This window comes from Sebastes umbrosus, chromosome 1, assembly GCF_015220745.1.
Source record: "Sebastes umbrosus isolate fSebUmb1 chromosome 1, fSebUmb1.pri, whole genome shotgun sequence".
NCBI lineage: Eukaryota > Metazoa > Chordata > Actinopteri > Perciformes > Sebastidae > Sebastes > Sebastes umbrosus.
The window spans coordinates 31,008,063-31,032,424 of NC_051269.1; the positions used below are offsets into that span (position 1 = coordinate 31,008,063).

The 24,362-nt window shown below is 39.8% G+C and overlaps 1 protein-coding gene across 2 annotated transcripts in view; it reads right to left on the reverse strand.

Moving 5' to 3' along the window:
- cpne5b (copine Vb) overlaps nt 1-24,362 on the reverse strand; it is a 135,159-nt gene that overhangs the window by 39,546 nt on the left and 71,251 nt on the right. For both annotated transcript variants that reach the window (XM_037773603.1, XM_037773594.1), the window contains one exon: nt 10,822-10,885. In XM_037773603.1, coding sequence (XP_037629531.1) covers nt 10,822-10,885 — 64 coding nt within the window. The remainder of the gene's footprint in view (nt 1-10,821; nt 10,886-24,362) is intronic.

Here is a 24,362-nt window from a genome sequence, read left to right on the forward strand (position 1 = left end):
TGCTGGCAGGCAGCCTACCATCCACTCTAGCTTTATCTATAACCACAGCCTGATGGCGTGTGTGTGTGTGTGTGTGTGTGTGTGTTCAAGTATGCAGGCATTGTAATCTCTAACCATACATACAGTATCCACCCACCTGCGGTGCTGCTAACATTAGTGCCAGCTGCTTACCAAGTCTAATTCTAGCATGAGTAATGGTCATCAGGCTAACTTCTTCTGATACCTGTCACAGCATCTGGAAAGCATCACATACTTCACTTTTATTTCAGCCTCAGAGAAACATCAAACACAAAGCACAGTTTCTGCTGTGGGCTTTGTGTTTTTATAAAATGTTTTGAGGGCTGCCTGCCTTTGCGTCTTGTTTTTAGTCAAATAACATGATTATGCACTTAATGTTGTTCTCAATTAGGAGCCATATCCAGAACTTTTGGATATCGTTTATGGTAAAATATTATGTTTTAGATAGACATTATAGCCATTGTTTTTGCATCAGCAGGTATTAAAGCAAAGAAATGCAGAATCAATCCATCATATTGTCCAAATATTCTTAAGTAATTACCTCTCAATTAAGGTTGCAAATGACTACTTTAATCACATAATTTCTGGTATTAATCACGATTAAACCCCATCAAATTGCAATTATGTTCTAGAAAGGTTAGCATAGCTTGTTCTTTGAGTGTAGTTTAGCCTTGTAAGATTATCTGTTTACCATACCTATTTAGTAGTGGAAAAAAGGTAACTTACATTTGCATATATTTTATAAAATCACAAATATATATATATATACTGTACACTCAGGACACTTTGTTTTTTTTTAAAGGATGAAAATTTGTGCTGCAGAACCCAAGAGATCCTCTTTTTTTATTCCACCCATTCTTCTTCCTTGTCAAAAACTGGTGCCTAAATTACCCACAATACATTTCAACCGGCGTCAGTTCGGTCGGAAATGCGGGCGTGTTATGTGTGTGTCTAATGAGCAGGCGACAGAGGTCTAGTAAGCTCCCTTATTTTTAACTCTACACCCCCAGATTTCTTTCCAAACTTGTAGTCTTCAGCCCCAACTGACTCAATTGGCATCCATTTCTTTACCTCTATAATAAAAAATCTGTTACATTCAGTTTTTGAAAGCATAAGCATGCGGCCTTTTCAATCTTTTCCCATCAGTAGCTCATCATTATGCATGCTGCTTCTTTTAGGTGGCGACTGTGGCTCATAGGTAGAGCGGGTCGTCCACTAATCGGCAGTTTGATCCCCCGGTCCTCTAGTCCGCATGTCGAAGTGTCTTTGGGCAAGATACTGAACCCCAAATTGCTCCCGAAGGCTGTGCCATCGCTGTGTGAATGAGTATTTAGATTAGATCCTGATGAGCAGATGCAGCCTCTGCCATCAGTGTATGAATGTGTGTGTGAATGTGTGAATGCTGACATGTAGCATAAAGCGATTTGAGTGGTCGGAAGACTAGAGAAGTGCTATTTAAATGCAAGTCAATTTACCATTTACCATTCGGAAATTGCCCTTTCCATGAGCAGATTAAATCAGACTTATACAATTTGCTGTATAATATCACCCGGATTCCAAAAAAATAAACAAAATGATTGCAGTTACAAACGGCTGATGCAATTTTCACATTTAATGACTAATTGGATTGTACCATTATTAATAGCTTGGCAACAATTAATTAGTTGACAAAATCCATTATGCATAATGAAGAATTAACTGGTTCTGAAGTAGACCTAAGGATATTGTGGATTCAAAAGTGGAACTAATGAAGACCATAAAAATGTTTTATTTACCTTTTTAAATAAATCAAAGACCAACAACAGATGCTGGGAGATTAATTCTCACTGCGAACCAACCCTAACTCTTTCTCTGTAGTACACTCTCTCTCGCACACAAATAATCCTGATTGTGCATTTTCCCCAACAGTTGTTTATCATAAAATATGGTGCCTTTACAAACCCCAAATATAAATCACTCGGCTACTGTTGAGGCTTGTACTACTTGTTTACTATTACCCCTCCCTGTTCTTGGCTCTCTTTGTGTGGTGGCATGCAGGGAAGGGGGCCTGACTTATCCCTGGCGTATGGGCTGTGGCTAATCTCCGAAACACAGTGGGTTCATTACAGCATGTTCGGATGCTATAACAGTAGATTGCTGTTAATGTCAGGGCTCGAGGCCTTACACTGGGCAGCCACGGTGCCACTAATGATGGCTTAATAGTTTTTTAATGTTGCAGCTTGCACCTTGTGTTCTGGCTGTGTGCCGAGTGGCAAATCAGCAAAAGAATGTGTGCGAGTGCGACAGACTGTGTGTGAGCGGGAGAGCAGGAGTGTTTCTGTGCACATATGCCGATGCCCATTTTAATTCCTGTATGCATCTTACTATAGCCTCCCTCTCTGTGTCTTTATCACGCACAGCCAGGCACCGCGCAGCACACACACTTCCCTCTGACACACTCATGATCACATCCACTCCACTCCGGCAGCGAGAGGAACTTTATCTGTATTCCTGCCCTCACCCCGAGGACACACACACACACACACACCATACGTCTGCCATTTGACACATCCCTCCTACACAGAAGACTCACTCTGTTTCAAACACTCCTTTAATCCTCCTGGGGAATGTGCAGCCATGATTGACACACAAGCAGTTGAATGCTTATGTCATCTGAATATGTGACGGTAGAAATACTTGCTGTAGCAACAGATTTCTTTTCTGTTGCTCTCTGTCTTTCATCCCTAGATAGTGGATGTGTGTGTGCGTGTTAGTACCTAACTTCAACAAGTATTCGCTGTGAAGCTGTAGTCTCTCTACACATGAAAGCAGTGTTCACGCTTTAGTGCTCTGGATGGCAGCACACATAAAAAATAGGAAAAAAAAATCTGAAGACGCATATTGTGAAGAAAGTTTTCTCCCTGTGTCTAATAAAAGTGATTAAAGAAACAGCCCAGCTCCAGTCTTCTCCGGGGCTCAACTATCCACAGATGGAGATTTACATCACTCCCAAGGCTTAAGTGCAAGATACAGTGCAGTAAAGTGAGTCACAGCACCTTCATTCAGTCACATTTTAAAAGCGTGTTTGTTTTCCTTTCTGGTAAAACAGCTAAAGTGAGATTATTATTCAGTCCAGTGTGAGAAACAAGTGTGTTGGTTATGTCTCAACAATAACAGTAAATGGAGCTGCTAATTCAAATGTATTGACGTTGATATATCTCAAACCATGGCCAGAAATCTACATGAAATTTGTTGTGGATTCTCCTGCTGCAAGTGGGGCAATTTAGTGCAAGCAAAAAGCCCTAAATGGGAGTTTAACCTTGCTGCCTTACAACTCAAATGTCATGTTAACCACAGCACGTTCAGTTTTATTGGAATAAAGGTTTTAGATGGATCCGTTGAACTATCAAGAGGAGAATAAAAACCATAATATTGGGTATAATTAATATTGACAAAAAATTAAACTGCAATTTCTTGAACAAAACCCATTATTTAATGAATTACCATTTCCATCTGTGTTTAAACCATAGACTACAGTATAGATGGAGGTTGCGTCACCACTTCCTCCTACTGCACAAAAGTGAATCCAAATATCCCATACGGGAGCGACCAATCATGAGTCGAGCACGGCCGCAGCTTGTTAGCCACCTAGTTGCTACGTTAGCACCACGGTAGCTGTTTGGCTAGAAAGACAGATCAACAAACCATAATACTTCTATAACTACATTTATGATCAAATTAACACATATTCTATTACACAGACTGGTGACGGTTATGGGAAGTTAAAATTACATCTCCTCTCTCGTACATTTCCCGAGCCTCCGGCTGCAACTACTTCCCTCAGAGCAGCTGTCAATAATGACGCCTCACCCCCTTTTTATAGCTCCAAATAACTAATTAAAAATAAACTTTTCTGAAAAATTAACACTTGAACAAACATCAGACCACATATTAAGACAACATAAGAACTAAAATGACAGAAACCATCTCTGGAAAAAATTGATTTGATGTGTACTTTGACTTTTTAGTTTGGCCCATGTCCCATCCGCTAACAGGAATGGGGCGGGATTAATGACCTATACTGCAGCCAGCCACCAGGGGCGATCAAGATGTTTGGCTTCACTTTTGGGGAGCTGCCATGTCGTCCATCTTTATATACAGTCTATGGTTTAAAAAAATAAACTCAACAGTGAATCCACCTCATAATATATAATTTTGATAAATGACAACAGTCTTAAGGCTCAACTAATTATTTTTGCACCCAACCGGACCAAAATGGATTAAACCAACCGATCCACCAATACTGTCATTCTGTCAGCTTTATATCAGTTTAACATAACAGAGGTTATGAACTGTAAACACAAGCTTTCACTATGTTTTCTCTATACGAACTAAATGAACTTGCTGACCAAGTTGCTCACAAAGTAAACGCATGTGTCCGGTATTCAAAGAAGCAGAATTTGGCGACATTGCCGCTCGGAGTGAGCGAGAGGGAGGACACACCAGGAAATCTCTGCGGGGCTAATGGGCACATAAAAGCGTTTATGGTGATGGAATGTGTTGAGGATATTAAATATTCATCTGCTCCTGCCTCATTAAGGTTCTGTGGCACGAACACACACTCCTGCAAAGGTCTGTGATCAACAGCCATTTGCTAATATGGAGAGAATCAGAGTATCAATATTTAAAGAGAAGGGCCAGGCTGGATAGAGACACGTCCACACCCTCAGAGGAGTAATGAGGGAGTGTTTGTGACAGGAGTTATAGATGCACTAATTAAAACCAGACAAGAGGAGAGGTAGTAAAAGTATATAGCGCGGGGGCCGAACTAGTGGATCTACATTGGAATCAAATAAGCATGAATTAGTGCGAGGCAGGGTGTTTGTGTCTCATGGGGGTTAAGGGTGGATAAAAGATATATGGCGATGGTGAAGCGGGGAAAACAAGGTCAAAGTGATGAGGTTGGAAGGAGAGGTGGACTTAACATGATGAGCAATTACTCCCTGCTGTTTGTATGGTGGCTCCCTGCATGGTCACAGTGTACACATGAGTACACACTCAAATTTATAACATCCTTGGTGATTATGCATTCTTTTACATGTATGGTCCTACAAATGGGTAATTCCTTGCCTGGATGAGCTTTCCCGTTTCCTACTTGATGTAAAGCCACAGGATACGAAATCTGTGATTCATGTTGTCTTGTAGCATTAATAAGGATTGCCAAACAACGTACTTGAGTCGAAAGAAGCGTCAGCGATATCTGCTTCCCACTCCCCGCCTGCATCTTCTAATCGCTCCACTCCCAGCTGCTCAAGGTTTTCTGTTTTGTAACATTTGATATTTTCTTTATCCCACGTGTTATCCTCTAAAAGAAAAACCTGTTCTAGTTTGCTCCGTAGCAAATGTGGAGATGAATGGTGCCTTTCACATTTATTGCACAATGCGAAGTGAAATTTAGAGGCATCAAAGAAGGCAGTGAATGAAACACAGGAAGTTGAGGCGAACAGACGTGGATCTGCCGTGTGAAGTTCTCTTCATGAGAAAATGAATGTTTCATCAAATTCATGGTTTTCCTGATGACATAAATGTGAAATCAAAGGATCAAAGTAGAGGGCCTGTAGGAAAGAAGTGCAAAAAATCTACAACACACATCTGTACTGTCAGTTGTGGAACATCACCACTAGTTGTTTGTGGCCAAAAGACCACCCAATTCAACAAGGCCATTAAATAGGCGTTATCGGTTGCTATAAGCTCCATAGATGTGGGCCAGTAGGGGCCTACTACACCTACTACATTGTAAAACTAAAAAGCAACACGTTCTAACACGTTGGAAAACTGAATGATACGTTACGTTTTGAACACAAACACAAAGGCTTCTTTAGGTTAAGGCAACAAAACTCACACAGGATGCAAACCTCCTGGATGAAAACCCTGTGTTTGGTGTCCCATCCATCTCCCCCGACATCCACACCATATGGAGTTTCATGCTGTCTATACTACAGTTCGGTGACCTACCATGTCAATAGATGATAAAACCTACTATTGGGTGTAGTAGGCCCCTATTGACCCACATCTATGGTGCTTATAGCGGCCGATAACGCTTATTTAATAGCGTAACAGTGTAATCAGCTGAAAAGACACAGACTGCAAGACAGTCCAGCGGTTAAATTTATGCAAATAAAGCTAAATGAAACTCCTCTTGTGGTTGAATGAGCTTGTTCGTGTGATGGAGCTTTATCTCATAGCAAGAGGGAAAACAGAGAGACGCTCCAGGCAAAATTTACGCTGCTCTGCTCACACACGGCTCTGCTCACACACCCTGTTGCAAATATGTTAGAAAAAAAAGAAAGAATTCCCCCACGGACCAGCCTTAGATTATTCTGCTGTAGAGAGCTGCAGCTGGACTGCGATTCTGTTGGTCTTATAGGGTTCAATAATACAGTAGGCTATAATTACTCTAATGTGGGCAGGAGCAGTAAGTCAATATGAATATATATATATGCTGTTATCATTAGCAACTGATAAGTACGTTTGTATATTCTGCTATGAACAACAACATACATTTTTTAGGTTTCCACGCGCAGGTTATATTTGTCAGAAAACCTGCAGGATCAGGGTTCACTGTTGCAGACCTTTATTTTGAAGGTTGCTCAGCAGTTTAGCCCCCAAAAAAAATGTTGTATTTGCAGAGAGCCGTAGCCACCCCCGGAAATCGGTTGCTTCGGGTGTGTCGATAGTGTTTGCAAGTGGGAGTTAAATCAAATTCATGTAACCCAATATTTTGATAGTCAAAGTGTTTAGATAGCTGCCAAAACTTTTAATAACCAACGCACGGAATTGGAGAAATGTTTCAATATACTTAAATTGATACTGCACGCCTCATAAACTTGATCAAATGGGAGAACAATCTTTTCCTAATTACCAGTTCTGTTCCTCAAAGCTCTCGTGGTATTTTATCCATATGGTTCACATTTATCAAAGACAAACTGATGTGGAAATCAGTTAAAATTTTCTCCTACACTACGTTTGGTTTCTGAATCTGTTGCAACCTTTGGTATTACACTGAGAAATCATTTTAAAAAGTCAGTAAGTATGTCATGTAGACAGTACAACATGCTGCAATATTTGTATTCAGTTTTTGTTCAGTTTACAGCAACTCTGGTCATATTGGGCTGCTCATGTTTTCGCCAGTGAGTTTCCTGTCCCAGTGGAGATTGTGAGGACACATTAGGCAAATTGACCTTCTGTTCTAGCTAATGATTTGTATCACTTTGTATTTTATAATAATGTCTCAAGAATAAACCCGCCAACTCAATAAACAATAAAAGCTGAAGTGTCTCAGCTTTGTCTCAATAAAAGTAAAGACTGTTCTTCTTTTTGTCATCTAAGGTTTATAATATATTAAATACTGCTATACACAAGTTTTAAATACATCCCCAAGTTATTTAAAAAGCACTAACCAGGGTTGTTTGATGTCAGGTCTTCTTTCAAACTGATACAACACTTCAGTTTTTTTTCACAAAAACAGAGAAAGACAAACTGCACACCACACACTTGAGGTGACCTGGAGTAGTTTCGACTGAAGGTTTAATCATGAGCGTGTACAAATGTATTTTCCTACTGCGGGGTATGTAAGCAGGAAAAAAAACACTCACACAGGCACACAGACTGCATCATGAATGGTAACTGATGAATAATGTCAGTTCATGAATGCTAAACATGTGTTAACCTCTACAACCCGACCAGTCCCACCGAAGGGTCCATCATTACAAAGTCATGCTGTGCAGACAACGCGTTTTGCATAACCCAGAGAACGTTACTTTAAATTCTAGTCAAGATTTCAGGCTGAATTATAGGGAAATGTGTAAAATTATGCACTGGGAATCTGAAGATTTTGATATATTACTCGAAATAGTTGAGGCTTCTTGGGGAAACAACATTGACATATTGCTTTTTGAGATAATATTATATTATTCATATTTATATTATTATATGTATATAGTATTTTATATATATATAATACTGTTTTAGAAAATTGTTTCTTATTTACACATCCAGCAGTTATGGAGCAACATTAGCATTCATTTGTAGTCGTGTTTCTGTTCACCTGTTCTCCTTTTTAGCTCTGTTTTAGTCTCCACCAACTTCGGAGGAAAATGTCTGTCTCTTTAGCGGCTAAATGCTACCAGGCTGTCCATGTTAATATAGGCATGTTTGTAGGTAAATAAGTATCCAGACCAGTGGGCTACCTCTGGGTCTGAAAAGGGAAGACAGTGCTGAAGTGCCTTAAACTTGCATTCTTTCTAACAGCCAGCAGGGGGCGACTCCTCTGGTTGCTAAAAGAAGTCTGATTGTATAGAAGTCTATGAGAAAATGACCCTAGTTCTCACTTGATTTATTACCTCAGTAAACATTGTAAGCATGAGTTTATGGTCTCTATCGCTGGTTTCAAGTCTTCTTCAATACAGCATGATGTTCATTTAGTAAATTATGGTCCCATTTAGAGTCAAATAGACCTTAAAGCAGGGTATGCTTTAGGGCGTGGCTACCTTGTGATTGACAGGTCGCTACCACGGCGTTGTCCGGTCTGGGATTTATCTGTGTTTTTGTCTTACAACTTTAACCCTTTCACAGTGTGTTTTCAGTTCATGAAAGTTAGTTGTAACATTTTGGTTGCCTAAAAATGTCTTATTCAGCGTTCGGTTGTACTTAGCTCCACCCTCTCGTGTCACTTCTGGTTGCAAAAAGACAAGATGGCGACGGTCAAAAAGTCAAACTCGAGGCATCGAAACGGCAGTCCACAAAGCAATGGGTGACGTCACGGTGACTACTTCTACTTATTATTATACAGTCTATGATCCAGACAGGTTGTGAACAAGTGTGTGAAAGAGAGGTGTGCATGTTTGTGTGTGTTTATATACTGTGTGTTTGTGTCTGTCTCAAAGGCTACAAGAGACAAGGTCAGACAGGGACACTAGGTCTCACACTATCGTCAGCCAAGCCGTTCCTCTATCTAAGATCTGGTACAGTACACGCCGGTGTGACATAATCCTCTATTGATTCCCTTCACTGTCTTTGTATCTGTTTCTATCTGTCTGACTCCTTCTCTCTATCTATTCAACACATACACATCTCAGTTTCTCTCCATCTTATCACTGTTGGTTTGTTCTTTCATTTCCATGGTGCCAGTTTTACGCTCTCTCTGTCTTTGTGTTATTTGCTCTGTTGCACTCTTGCTTTTCAATATCCTCTAGTAATCTGCGTGCTGGGAGCCCAGTGAAGCATCCATAGCTTTGAATGGTTGAGGGGACGATCAGCACTCACCCCATCATGTTCCTGGATCATTTCATTAGACAGGGGGGACACTGCAGAGTGAGAGCAGCTGTCCTGTCTGTTATATTCTGAGACGGAGGTGTGTGTGTGACTGGGTGTGTAAGTGTGATAGATACTGCAGGGGGGTAGATAGGTAAATAAGTTGATTGGTAGGTAGGTAGATAGATGGATAGACCAGGCGGCAACCTCCGGGTCTGAAAAGTGAATCCAATGAGGAAGTATATTAAACTTGCCAGCAGGGGGTGACTCCTCTGGTTGCAAAAAGAAGTCTGATTGTATAGAAATCTATGAGAAAATGATCCTACTTCTCACTTGATTTATTACCTCAGTAAACATTGTAAACATGAGTTTATGGTCTCAAGCGCTAGTTTCAAGTCTTCTTCAATAAAGCATGATATTCATTTAGTAAATTATGGTCCCATTTAGAGTGAAATAGACCATAAAGCAGGGTATGCTTTAGGGCGTGGCTACCTTGTGATTGACAGGTCGCTACCACGGCGTTGTCCGGTCTGGGAGTTGTCCGTGTTTTCGTCTTAGCGCTTTAACCCTTTCACAGTGTGTTTTCAGTTCATGAAAGTTAACTGTAACTTTTTGGTCCCCTAAAAATGTCTTACTCAGCATTTTGTTCTCCTTAGCTCCAACTTCTTGTGTCAAATGCTGGATTTGAGGCTTAAAAAACGAAGTGCACAAACCAATGGGTGACGTCACGGTGACTACTTCTTTTCTACAGTCTAGGCCAGAAGATAGACACAGTAGATAGGTAAGTAGATAGACACTTGCCACTGTGATACCTGAGTTACAGCACAGATAGCAAATACCTATTATCTGATACCTCACATTGAAGAATAAATAAATATATAATACATGTATTTCTAAAGATTTTCTACTTCTTTTTAAAAGGTATGTACAGCCTGATTTCTGCCTGGCTTCTCAAAGCCAGAATATAAAAAAATTGGATATAGGGTGTAATATAGGCAATTGTGTAGATGCTTGGCAGCATACTGTAGTATGTGACAACAAGGGACAGAGACAGACTGAGCATCACTATCGCATCAGCCATTTTTAGCTCGCATGGATAGTGACAATTCTCAGAGCACTTCCGCCACAGAGGATCATAAAAATATATCTGTGGCTGGCCTTGTAGGTGCCTCAGTTACTTGGCTATTCCTACTTAGACCTTTCAACTCCCAGGAGATGTAACAAGCTATGTTTGAGCATGCAATATTGTTGTAAAATTACCTGTATTAACGTTGTACCTTAAAAAGACTTTATGTGATTTAAACAAAAAAATTAAAAAGTTGTAGAGTGGGCTGAACAAAGTCAACAGGCAGTTTCCTTTGTCTATGGCTGTGTGCTGGCACTTATTTGCCCCTCTGAGCTTCCATCCTGCTCAAGCCACTTTATGTGCGAAGACTGTTTAACCAGGTGTTGCTGACAGATGTTTGCCTGCTAATGTGTGTTTGGCAATGGAGATTATCATGGCTTACTCACTCGACAATTGCTCAGCTCCTCTGCGGACAGGATGACAGTGCCACATTTCTTCCCTTGGATCCCTCTGCGGAGAAAAGAGAGGAAATAATAATAAAATAAGATTTCAACATAAATTAAAGGAATCATCTATTTGTCCACTCTTGGCTCTTAAGTGAGCATTAAAGGTCACTGCAAGCATAAAAGCATGTTCATTTCTGATTAAACTCAGCAACAAAAAGTCAATTGAATAGCTTGACATTTATTGACCTTTACAGAAAGTCTCACTCAAGTTCTTTTAATTTAATTACAATTTTTAATAAGACTCAACAGGGACATGAGCTCAACCTGAGATACCTCTGAAGAATTAAGCTTTAACTGGCTGTAACGTACTGGAACATTTCTTTCTTTGACATCTACCTCAGTGCAAGTTATATCCTACATTGCTGACTACCCTTTTGGGACTGATTTATCACTAGCAGGTCCAGTAGTCCTTTAAGGTGGCCAGTCGATTAGACTGTTATCAGTTGCTATAAGCCCCATAGATGTGGGTCAATAGGGACCTACTACACCCACTAGTAGGTTTTTATCATCAATTCACATGGTAGATCATCGAAAGAAGGTATAAAAGAACACGACAGCGACCTTTAGAGAATGTAGTAATTATGACAGGAGCAGAAGGGGAAGTCAGGTGCTGTAGTATAGACAGTAAACCTAAAGAACGTGACATTTCATTCAGTTTTACAATATGTTAGAACGTGTTGCTTTTAAGTTTCACTTTCACTTTTACAAGGCATAGTAGGCCCCTAATGACCCACATCTATGGTGCTTATAGCGACTGATAACGCCTATTTAATAGCCTGATAACAGTCAAATCGGGTGATCTGGCAAACATGTTATTTGGTCAATTCCTATTGAGTGATTGTATGTATTGGTGAACGTATTTCAGATTTGTTTCCCCAGATTTTCAAATCACAGCTCATATTACTCAGTGTCTCACATGGAGAAAGCCCTTCGATGCTCTAATTTTCCTCTCCTCTTCTCTTCATTAAATAACATTTAGACTACGATTTTGTGACAAATCCATCCATCATCTCTTGGCTTGTTCTCCATTCCCTTGAAGACCAGCACTATAGAGACGACTTGCTGTTAGTCAATGGCCTGGATTCGCTCCATGTGAAAAATGTATGTTGATTTAAGAAAGGAGGTTAGACGCGCTTCAACCATTTCACAAGGTTATTTAAGAGAATGAGAGTCTCCGATCGGTTTGACTCTGATGAAGACGCAGTTGGCGTTCAAAACGTTAGTCTTTAATAAAGTCAATTGTCTTAAATATGTGTGCTCCAGTGTGCTTTGGACCTGGTCTCTGAAGTGTCTCCTGTTACATGTATGTGGATTTATTTTGTGTCCGCACAAGCAAATCCAGTGACTGCGGCATTACTGAATTTATTTTGCAGAGAAATTACACCGTCTTAAATGCTGGTATGACCATGCCTGTTCTTACTCCAAACCTTGTCTAATCCATCCAACCTTCAGCACTGCAACTCTTCATACTTTATATCACTCAGACCTTTTAATTCTGTCTGCGCCAAGGCTTTTAACATTATCAAGAAAGACAGACAATATTACTCTAACTCTCCTTCCTCAGCTGGCTTCCTCTGAGTCATAGAACTGAGTTGAAAAGCTTATTTTTTTGCAGAGCATGGCGCTGCTTAGTGAACTCCTGTCCTCCTCATACCAGGCTGTCACAGACTTGAGATCCTCTGACCAAAGACCTTTCTGTTGCTAGAGTCAGTCTGGGTCTAGATGTGTCTGTGGCCTTCGGTTGGTTGGTTGGTTTTCTGTATGTGTACTTTTCTTATTTTTTTCTGCACTGCAAAGCATCTTGGATAAGCTGTGTTGTTTAAATAGTTTGAGTTGAGTTATAAATTGTATAATAATCCATGCCACCTTTTTATCAATATGAGACCTGTAGAAATAAAATATGCTTCCAATTACTGTAAGGCCCATTGCTCTCATTAAACAATGTTAAAAAATGTGTCTCCACCAAGATGTATCACCTTTCATTTATCTGCCTGACATCAGTGTGTCAGACCTCCCAGACCATTAGCTGTCCCACCAGAGGACCGTGAAGTTTACTGTGGTCATTCTGCATGAGTGTTAATTGCCTCATTCATCAGCTGTGTGTCACAGTAAGAAGAATGAGCGTTATTAGTTTGAAAGTGTTCCACATAGGGAAGCACTGTGGTCTTTGGTGGCCTGGATGGACTTCCTTTCACAGTCCAAAGACATTAGGTGAGATATCTAATGCTGGTTTCAAACCAAAGGCACAAGAGCAAACGAGTTTTTGCACAATCCTCACGCAAACTATTCAAACTTGCGAGTTTGGATGAGCAAATATATTTTGTGTGTGTTATTCTGCAAACTGCTCACTGCCGATGTGCAACGTTAATCCTGACTGTACAGTATATGCAAAACATTAATTATCAACATATTTCAGTTGTTTTCCCTACAATATCTGTTCCTGGCATAGACTGTATATAAAGATGGACGACGTGACAGCTCCCTAAAAGTGAAGCCAAAATATCTCGATCGCCCCCTGGTGGCTGGCTGCAGTATAGCTCACAAATCCCGCCCACTCCATGTTAGTGGATGGGACATGGGCCAAACTAAAAAGTCAAAGTACATGTCAAATAAATTTTTCCCAAAGATGGTTTCGGTCATTTTAGGTATTTCTTATCAAGCTGATATTTGTTCAAGTGTTAATTTTTCTGATAAGTTTGGTTTGAATCATCAGAATTGAGTCATAGCCTAACAATATGCAAGATGCAGCATGCAATCATCCACCCAAACGCCTTCACTACAACGTCCTTGCAGAATATGAATGACTACATTCTTGGATTGTAAAAATTTTTGCCAGTGCACTAAATGTAACCAAGGCAGATATTTTGTTTTCTGAATGTCTTTTACAAAGCACAGTACTACAAAAGCATATTGCGTAGGAGACACTGTTAGTGAGGGAGTCCCAAAAGATTTTAATTTGCCAGGTAGATGTGGTATGCGAGAGATAGATGCTCTTGACAGTTCAGTGACGAAGTTGCAACTACAGATAAGATTTACCCTATACTTCAATTAACGGTGCTATTTCCTGCTGCAATTTTTTGGGGAAAATTTCCACAAGAGATTGACGCACTTGACTCGATGGACTCGGTTTGGCACTCAACATGCTGAAGTCAAAAGACTGGAAAAAGTGTTCTCCAGCTGTGTATATAAGTGCTTCCTGCTCTTTGTGCAGAAGTGTGTGTGTGTGTGTGTGTGTGTGTGTTTGTTTGTGTGTCTGTGTTCAAGAGGTAGATGGAGACCTTTGAGCCACACAGTAAAACACTCTCATTGATCTTCAGGTGGGGAAACCATCCTGGTTGTATGGGCTACCGTGAGAGTGTTTTATTCTCAGCTAAAATCTTGCACATACTCATAGACATTTGGCACCCCATTCAGCCACTGCCTCAGAAATTCAGCTTTCAAAAGACAAATGACTCCATATGTCCATCCTTCTCCGCTCATTCCTTCCTTCACCTCCTGTAGCCAAATCCATTCCCTCTGGGTTCTTCCCAGAAATAGCCTGTTATCTTAAGGAAACTGAAAAGCTAGAACAGACAAAAAGAGCCTGTATGTGTTACACAAGTGAATCTGTGCTGTGCTGACAAGCTGTGGCTTTACAGTAGCTGCAGAGCAAAACAGCTACGGCTACAATGAACAGCGGACACGCTTTCAACCTTAACCCCATGTTTTCTGGCCTTTAGTTGGCTGAATACTTTTATGCTTTACACAAGTTGTATCTGAAGTCGTGCGGGGGCAGTGAATTGACTGAGAATATTAGTTGTGCTAAATGCTATCCTAAAATTTTCCATGTTATGATTTGAGCATATTTTTTATGCTAAATGCAGTACCTCTGAGGGTTTCTGGACAATATTTGTCAATGTTTTGTGTTGTTAATTGATTGATATTTGCATAAAGCAAGCATGTATGCCCACTCCCATGTTGATACGATTATTAAATACTTGACAAATCACCCTTTAAGGCACATTTTGAACAGTTGTGTGATGTGTGATTAATTATGGACGATCATATGATTAATCGCGATTAAATATTTTAATTGATTGACAGCCTTACTTCAGATGTTTTTCTTTTTTCAACCAACAGTACAAAATCTAAAGACATTAAATTTCTTACCAAATAAGACAAAGAAGTATGGCAAATTCTCACAATTGAGAGTCTGGAATTAACATAACAATTAATCAATTATCAAAATGTTTGATGAGTGATTTTCTGTCTATTGACTAATCATTTCAGCCTTACTTTATACAATAAGTATACATCTCATCCCAGTATATATCGCTACAGGTATATACTGTATATGTATATATATATATGTGTGTGTGTGTGTGTAAGCAGCAATCCTCAAGATCTTTCACTATTTGTATCCACGGTTGTAAACAACCATTTATTGTAAATATAATATTCATTCTGCTGATGACTAACAGAAAAGAAAACAAATCACTTGGTGTTAAACTGCCCTGCGTCTCCTCTTTCTTTTATGCCTGTACATGCCCTCCCATCTCGATGCTTAGGAAACTATTGGAAGAAGTATGTGAAAATGATGAAATAAGATCTCATTTGCGCCTTGCTATCGATTTGCAACAGCAAAGAAATGTATAAAAGACTCCGACTTGAATCATAATTCGTCGCAGTTACAGAGGAGAAACCTCCTGATGGTGCCACAAAAGATTCTGCTCCTTCATATTACTGAAAACATGAAACAATTAACTAATGCATGCGTCGTGCTTGCAGGAAGTTTTAGTCTTTGAACTGCACCTGGGCGAATTAGAAAGCCCTTCTTGCGATAACTTAGGACGCCTGAAAAGAATGAACTTCTTCTTCTCTTGTCTTAGAAGAGTAAAAGCAGCGGTGCATGCATAATATAACCTATCCATTAACACAAATCTTCAAAGACCCAGAGGCTACACACACACACAAAGGCTTTTGAACCTCCGATATTAAACAAAGGAGAGTACACAAACACACACACACACACGACCACACACACAAACACACACACAAACACTGAGAGACAGAGACATATTATCGCCCAATGTTGGAACATGTAAACCTAGAAATAACACTTGCACTAAATCCTTCAAAGCATAAAGACCCACTGACATATTGGCACACACACACACACATAGAACCACACACACACACACACGTATACACACTATTTTTGTTCACAGTGGTGAGAATCTGTAATTACAGAAATCTTCAGGGAGTCAAAGACTAAAGCAAACTAATAAACCTGCTGTGAATAAGGAACGGCTAAATTAATTTTGCCGAGGGCGATGTGAGAAGGACAAGAAAAGGAGGGAGGATTGAAAGGATGTTAACTCCTGGAACTCTCTGTTCTCTTCCCAGCTTACAATGTACCGTTGTGTATATAACCGTTTTATTTAGTTTGATTTCTGCTACCGTACATCAGTATGTGACCACCACAAAGCAACACTTTTGTTTATGATATATTTTTTACCTGAAATTTCGTTGGACTTGTCCTTTCATGTTTTACTGTCAAGCTAAATCGCAGGTTTGACGTTCATAATAAGCGATTTAAAAACGTATTAAGTTAACTGCTTATCCTATTCAGGGTCGCGGGGGGGCTGGAGCCGATCCCAGCTGACAGATTGGAATATAATATACATGATATATTGTACAATATAATATAATGAGACTCTTTAGGTCATGGTGGTAATAAGAAAAGTGCTGACAATGTCTTTCCTAATTTAACAACACTGAGGGTCTACAGCATAGCCTGTGTATAAAGATGGACGATGCAGATCCATGTCCTCCCACTGTACAGAAGTGAAGCCAATATATACCAGATACGGGAGCTGCCTTCTTTAGATTTTGACATAATTTTTTGCCAGAGACTGTGTAATGATCTGGCGGTGGAGCCGTGGTATCGAGGTCCCATCCACACACCAATCGCAACTTGTTAGCGAGAGAGTATCACAGCCTGTCAATCATGACGTCTCATCCCTTTTTTATAGCATCAAATCACTAATTAAAACCAAACTTAACAGAAAAATTGATACTTGAACAAACATCAGCGTGATAAGAACTACCTAAAATGACAGAAACAATTTTTGGAAAAAAATTATTTGATGTTTACTTTGATGTTTTAGTTTGGCTCATGTCCCTTCCACTAACATGGAGGGGGCGGGATTTATGACCTATACTGCAGCCAGCCACCAGGGGGCAATCCAGATGTTTTGGCTTCACTTTTCGGGAGCTGTCTTGTTGTCCAGCAGGTATACTGTTTACCATTTTCACCATCTTATTTTAGCATTTTAGCATGCCAACATTTGCCAGTTAGTATCAAATACAAACTATAGCTGCAGGTATTGAGTCATAAATCAAAGTAATGGACAGATGAACATTTTGAACTGATGATGGTGCTAGATGAAAAGTCAGTTATCCTGAGTGAGTTATGAATGTCTGAATGAAATTCCCTAGCAAACCATCCACAAGATGTCAACCTCATGGTGGCGAATAAAGAAAAGTCAGGGGATCACCAAAGTCCGTAGGATTCATTCTCTGGGAGCCATGAATTTTTGTACAAAATTTCATTTCAATTTGTCCAGTGGTCAATAATGATAACAATTTATTATCAATAATGCATGATTTTACCATTCTCAGAGTTCTGGATAAAGTTTAAGTCAAAGTTTCACATGAATGAATACATCTGTAACTGTAATAAGGGTTCAAGTAGAAGCACAATAGCGTTCAAGTAACACGGAGCACAAAAGCTTGTGTCAATGGGCCAAGGGCCATTGTACATAATCAGACTTCTTGAGAGTGACATTGTGCTGGAGGCCTTCCAGAGGAGCACTCTACCAAAGCGATCTACAGTAAGGAATAGCCCCTCATTGATTCACTCTGTGCAACAGCTTGACTGAGAGCCTGGAAAGTTTGCGTCATCAACAAAGAAAAGTGAGAGGTTTGAACCGAGAGAGAGAGAAGGGCGCAAAGGATGAAGAAAGAACTGAGCCTTTAAGGACACAAGAGCACTGGAAGGTGTTTCAGTTTTGCGCAAGTTGCAAGTATAAAGTTATATCTTGGAGATGTTCAGATAAAAAAGCCTTTTTTCTCTGCAAGCACTCAAGCAAGATAAAACAAAGGGAGAGAGAGAGGTGGGGTGCATGTAACCAAAGACAGAGTCCACAAAGAACAAAAAAGCTTCACACACCCAAATCAATACGATTGTTGCTTTATTCAGTTTTTCAATGTCTAAATTCAGCACAGGGGGAAGAATGCACCGATTTTTCAGCTATGCCTTCTTCAGTGAGTAAGGTATTTTTTTAACGATAGCCGTTCACTATATCTGCATTCTGTAAATGCTTCTCTATACAGCGTATCATTTTCCATTGTGTGTGACCACAGCCATTAGATCTGTACACAATAGGTGTACAAATTAGGTGTACTCGGCACACAGAATAGCTTAACAGGACACAAGGAAATGGGCACGTTGAATGTGTAAGAAATGAGCAGAAGTTTTGGAACTGGAGTTTTTTTAATTATTGTTATTATTTGTTATTTATTGCCTAATGATCTGTGGCACTTCTTTTGGATTACATTGATTACAATTAATCGCGAAAAGTCTTCAGAGTTGATTTCTATTTGGATGTATTGTAAGACATGACTGAGTCGAGTGGTTTTGTAAAGTCGTCATATTTTCCGTTTTGGGGAATGCATATGAAAATTATAGGAAAAGAGCAAACACCCAAATCACCTAAATTGTTTTTAAGATCTCAGGAACTATTTCCTGCTTTCGAGGAAAATAAAGGTTACCTGCCAGCTAGCAGCACTCAGCTCATAATGAAGCTCTACTTCTTGCGTGCTGCCTTTGAATATGTCTCCATTGTTTGACTGCAGTTTGTCTACAAGGTGAATCAGCCTGTAACACAAACAGTTTTGGCCTAGATTTGATCTCTGGACACCAGAACGTCCCTCGCTCCTGTACCATTATATGAACTTGAGATTCACACTCAATACCTTACAGTACGTCAGAACTGTGTCATAGAAAATTGCCCAAGGGTACATCATCCTTCACTCTACCGGCATTTTCTGACAGTTTAAAAGCAGTTTTTCCGAGTTAGAACCTGACATATACCTTCCACTCGATCTTATCTCACAACAAAGTATGTTTACCACCTCAACTCCTACCGCACGTTATTTTACATCCTGCCACTCATCCGTTAAATTGCGCACGAGATGGGCAGCTCACTTAACAACATGGGGTGCTGGCATCACCTTCAGCTTAAGGCTTGTGAAGGTTTTCAGACAGTAAATCAGTCCTGTAGATGCCTTGTGCTCATTTACACTTGAAAAACAGGAATAAAAAAAAGCAGGATCATTCAACCATGTAATGTAGTTGCCATTGACTACCATCAATGACCTCACCAAGCAGAGGGAGAACACCATCTGCCTACTCAAGAACAGGAACTTTTCTCTGCTGGTAATGTGAAGGTCAATATCACACAATTAACAATAGACCTGTTTAAAATCAGTAATAGACAGCGTTGTACATTTGAAATGAACTCATGTTGTTCACACTCCCGAGCACGTTGTTTGCTGCTAACAATAAGGACCTGCATGACACCAGATTGGATAAGGGTGAGATAGCAAATACAGCCACTAATCTTACACATACATAGGCGCTTTGGTAATCTACTGAAGGTTTTTTCTTTTACTGTAAAGGAAAAGCCTGAAGGCAGCAGGTCTTCTTGTAAACTTGTCGTTTTGATTGATTATTCTTGCTCCTCTTGTAAATTCCTCAGGACTGTCCGTGCCTGTCAGTCCTGTCAGTGCGTCAACTTTTTTTTTAAACAAAGCTGGCTCAAATGTCGCCCGGAGCTCCATATTTTTAATTATAAGACAGGTAGATGTGTGGCTGTGATGAGCAACATGATGTGATAGAGATTGATTGGGTTCAAAACTAAAGTTTAAAAATGATTTCCGCGTCAAGTCCCAGACAATAAATCTCCTATCTAAAAACTCTCTAGAGGATTCCTAATCTGCACCGTGCACTTAGCAGGATGCACAGAGAATCAAAATAAGGTATTCAGCACATACTTGTCTGTATGTTCAAGATTATTTTTCTTTTCAGTTTTGACCGAGTCATCAGCAGCTGAGCGTGTTGGCTGTCTTAGACATTATCGCCAGCGTTCTATTACCTGGCTTAGACGTACCACTTTCTAACACCTGACGCCCCTATTCCGTCGCCAGTGTACACATATAAACAACCATGTTTTGCAAAACCTAACTATCTAAACTAACTAACTAAAGTGTCACTATCCTACAGAACCATCTGTTTGCTGACAGACTGCTCCTTTGCTCTGTAATGTATTTGAGGCTCTGGATGCCCCTGTTGGCGCTATGTATGTTAAAATGTACAACACATGCATGTTTTTTTCTCAACAAAAGGAGCACAACCCTTTAATAAGTCAGTGCACACAGTCAATTCAACATGCTGCATGTTAGTCAGTGAATTGCCTTCCAGCTGCCCCAGTGTTCGGGTTTGTCTCATTGCCACATTCCCACCCACAGGTCACCTAATCCATTCCACTCTGCGGCTCTTGTCTGAAATGGTGATCAAGAATAAAAGAAGGCAGAGCGTTTAGCCTCCCGGTGGCTTTTACCAATCTTCAGACCACAAACCGCACACTGGGACCGAGCTGAGTGGAGGCAGGAAAGCAAAAGCACCATGGGGGAGTGCTTTAGGGAGCCTATCGGAGATGGTGATTATCGGCTGCCATTAAAACGGATCAAATGATCATCAGTGTGTTTTGGGAAGCAGAAAGGTGAATGGGTGCTGAAAGCGAGGCTGCAACTCTAGAGGGCACTTACTGATGATGAATACTGCAGGCTGTTGTTAGAATATCACAAAAACTATTTTGTGGCAACCTCATTTTATGGACACTTATGCTCACCAATTTTAGCAAATTAGGCTATCTTGGAATAAAAAAAACACATGAACACAAATGTTTATGGTTATGGTTTTTGGAGCGGGCGCATGGATGAAATTTGTTTTTTCATTTAGAAATGTGAAAACAATATAAATGTTGAAAACACAATACAGTTAAAACTTAAAATAGTAAAGTAATGAAATAAATGGGTTATTGTACAAGGGGGTACAAGAGTTGAGAGTAAAACAGGATGTGTGTGTTTTAGAGTCTCTGGATGAGGTTACAGTACAGTTGACTCAACGCAGCTTTTATCATCTGATCATTTCAGGATCACATGCAGGTCCGAAGGCTGTCAGCTCAGATTCTCTTTGTTCAATCTAATGAGTCAGACCACATGTGGACAGCTCGCATTGTGCTTGAGATGATATAAAAGTCATGCCGTGCAGCCAAAAGTTATTCAGACAAAGAACTTTACTTTAAATTCTAGTTGAGAACTCAAAACTTCAAAGGTAACAAAAATGTAACCACGTAATTTTGAGAAATGTATAAAAAGACAGACAGGACATCTAAAATATTTCCATTTGATGTAATTGTGCTACCATAAAACTTGGCACCTTGGGTATGAATATTTCACTAAGCATTTAAGATTCATAGCTTCCGTGAAGTGTCGGAACTCATTCTGTCATAAAGATTGGAAATGGCTCTAAATTTAAAGACATTTACGGGTAAAATAAAGGCTCTTAGAGGTAAAGGAGATGAAGAGGCAGAGCAAGAAAATGTTACTCATACATATTTAAACAATATAACCGTAGCCAAAGGAGCTGTATAATTTCTGGCCCATTGCAGATGCCCACATATAGCGTCAGTGTTAAACACCTAATGGGTTGTAACATACTGGCGCCTCTGTTTAACATGCTGGGGATATTTTTCGATCACTAGCTCAATAATGGTGAATCTGCACCTCACAATATGTGCCAATGTTCAGAAGGGCTTCGTACCTAACTCTAGCCGCTGCCATTTTGGCTCAGCCACCTCCATGTTTTGCTTGTACCAAGTATCCTCGTACAACGTTCATAGAATATCTTACGAAACGTTATTCCTCATTTTTCATGCGTTTTCCTACAAATGTCCAGCAACATGTGTCAATTTCCACTATACAAGCATACAATCTTTTCAAAATAAACTTCCATCTTCACAGGAAACAACTTGGTTAAGATTAGGCAAAAAAACTACTTGGTTAGGTTTAGGAAAAGATTGTGGTTTGGGTTAAAATAACTTCGGAAGCAACGTAGTTTAAGTACAGAAACCACGTGACAAATATATCAACGTTGACTTCTGGTTTCACATGGGGTACGAACACTGGTCTCCTGGGGGAAGGTCCAGTGTTTTGTGACCCACCTATCGTCAGAGGTGAGAGCTGTGTGCAGTCGATTTTGGCCCAGACCTGTGTATAGCTCCTTTAACCAACGCTTACCATACTGTAACCCTTACCACAATCTTTTCCTAACCTTAACCATATAGTATTTACTATGTGCTAATATTGCACAAGGTGGAAATTTCCAAAACTTTGACATTGAACATAAAAAACAAAACAAAATGTGACTAAATGTAATACAGAGTTTTGCAGAATTGTTCAACCTCGACTTTCTTGTCTGGCGATAGGGTTGGCTCTCCCGTAGGAGGTTTGTTACTAAATCTGATGCCACATTGACCTTATTCCCCGTCCTTTTCTCTCATCCCCTTTTGATTGCCTTGGTGATGCACCATCAGCACAGCATGCCAGTAGAGATCCCAATTAGTGTAAGCACAGTGACTCAAGTCTTTGGCATTAGTGCTTTCAACTAATTTTTGCTTCCATTCAGACTAATGAGCCAAAGAAGAATTAATATGGGGATTTACTTTAAATCCACTTGGAAAGATTAGGGTATGTAACAAAGTGCTGGCTGTATAAGTAACCACTACCTACTGTATTACATGCCATGTGTGAGAAGTTTCAGCATGATACATGATGATTAAAACACTCTTGCATGACACAATGTTTTCGTCCTTTTCAACAGTGACCGTTCCTTCAGAAAAAAAAAAGTTTCATTAAGTATAATTTGGCAAAGTTTAATATCTCTATCTCTACAATCTGTAAAAGCTTGTGTTTAGCTCCCCATGTGTTAGTTTGTGCAGTTTAAACAGGTTTGAAGTTCTAGTTTTTAAAGTTTTAGTTGTACCTTCTAAGGGCTGGTTAAATGATAATTCAACTAATTAAAAGTGCAGTAATTGATGGTGGTGTTGTTATTATAACAAGGAAACACTTTATAATTAAAACAGTGTTGCAGTGTTTTTGTCTTCGCTCCTCTGTTGATTAAGTTGATGTTTTTTCTGATGGCACTTATTTCTTTCTCTGCGCATGTCACATGCAAGTACAAATAAACATGCAGTTACATGTGCAATTGCAGTCCTCTATTTATTGTAAAGTACAGAGGGGTTTATGTTGGGTTTAGCCTATACTTTAAAGGATAACTTCTGTATTTTTCAACCTGGACCCTACTTTCCCATGTTTTTGTGTCTAAATGACTAATGGGGACAACACTTTTTGAAATTGGTCCAGTATTGAGGGAGAACGCTGCAGCCGCCAGCCGCTAAACGAGCTGTAATGTAATCTCGTTCTGAAATCTCGCGTCACATCCACATTGTCGAAATCAGCTAAATATTCAGCAATGACATTGAAAATCTTATAGCTACGCTTTCTGTACTCCAACACAACAAAACTCTGACAACACTGGCAACAAGTCACATGACACAATGACAAATAGAAAGTGAAAGGTAAGAAAAAGGTTTCATTTCTCTGTAGGGTCCATTCGATAATGTTGTCAGACACTTATAATAACAATTTGAGCCTGCAAAGACGAGTATTTTTAGTGGATGTATATTGACGGTACCAGGTTGCCCCAAATGATTACATCACAGCTAATTTAGCAGCTGGCTGCTGCAGCACACTCCCTTAGTACTGGACCAATTTAAAAAAGTGTTGTCCCCCTTAGTCACACAAAAACATGGTAAAATAGGGTGAAAAAAAAACAAAGTTATCCCTTTAAAGCTGATATCCATTGAGTGATTGTCTTTGGCAAAAATGATAGTCGAGACAGTGAAACATTCACATATACAGTATTATCACTTTAGAGGTGCTGTCCGATCAGCACCACCACAGAACTTAAGACCACCAACACTAGTAGTTTTATTATTTTTTATGCAATTTTACCTTATTGCCTCCCTCAGTGACCCCTTTTCCTAATGGCTCACAGCAGGTCCTGACCAGCGTTTAATGTTTTTTTTTTTTTTCATCTGTTTACTGAAATTATGTTGTCAAAGGAGATTTGGGAAATGCTTAAATTCTCCCAAAAGACTCTACCCTGCTAGATTAAAAACTTGTGGTGGCGTAAACTTTTGTGGCCTTGACAGTGATTCGCAATAATCCACCAAGAGAAGACACACACACACCTCCTTACATGACAGTCTATAAATGCCTTCAGTGTGACAAATGTGTCAAATACCGACACA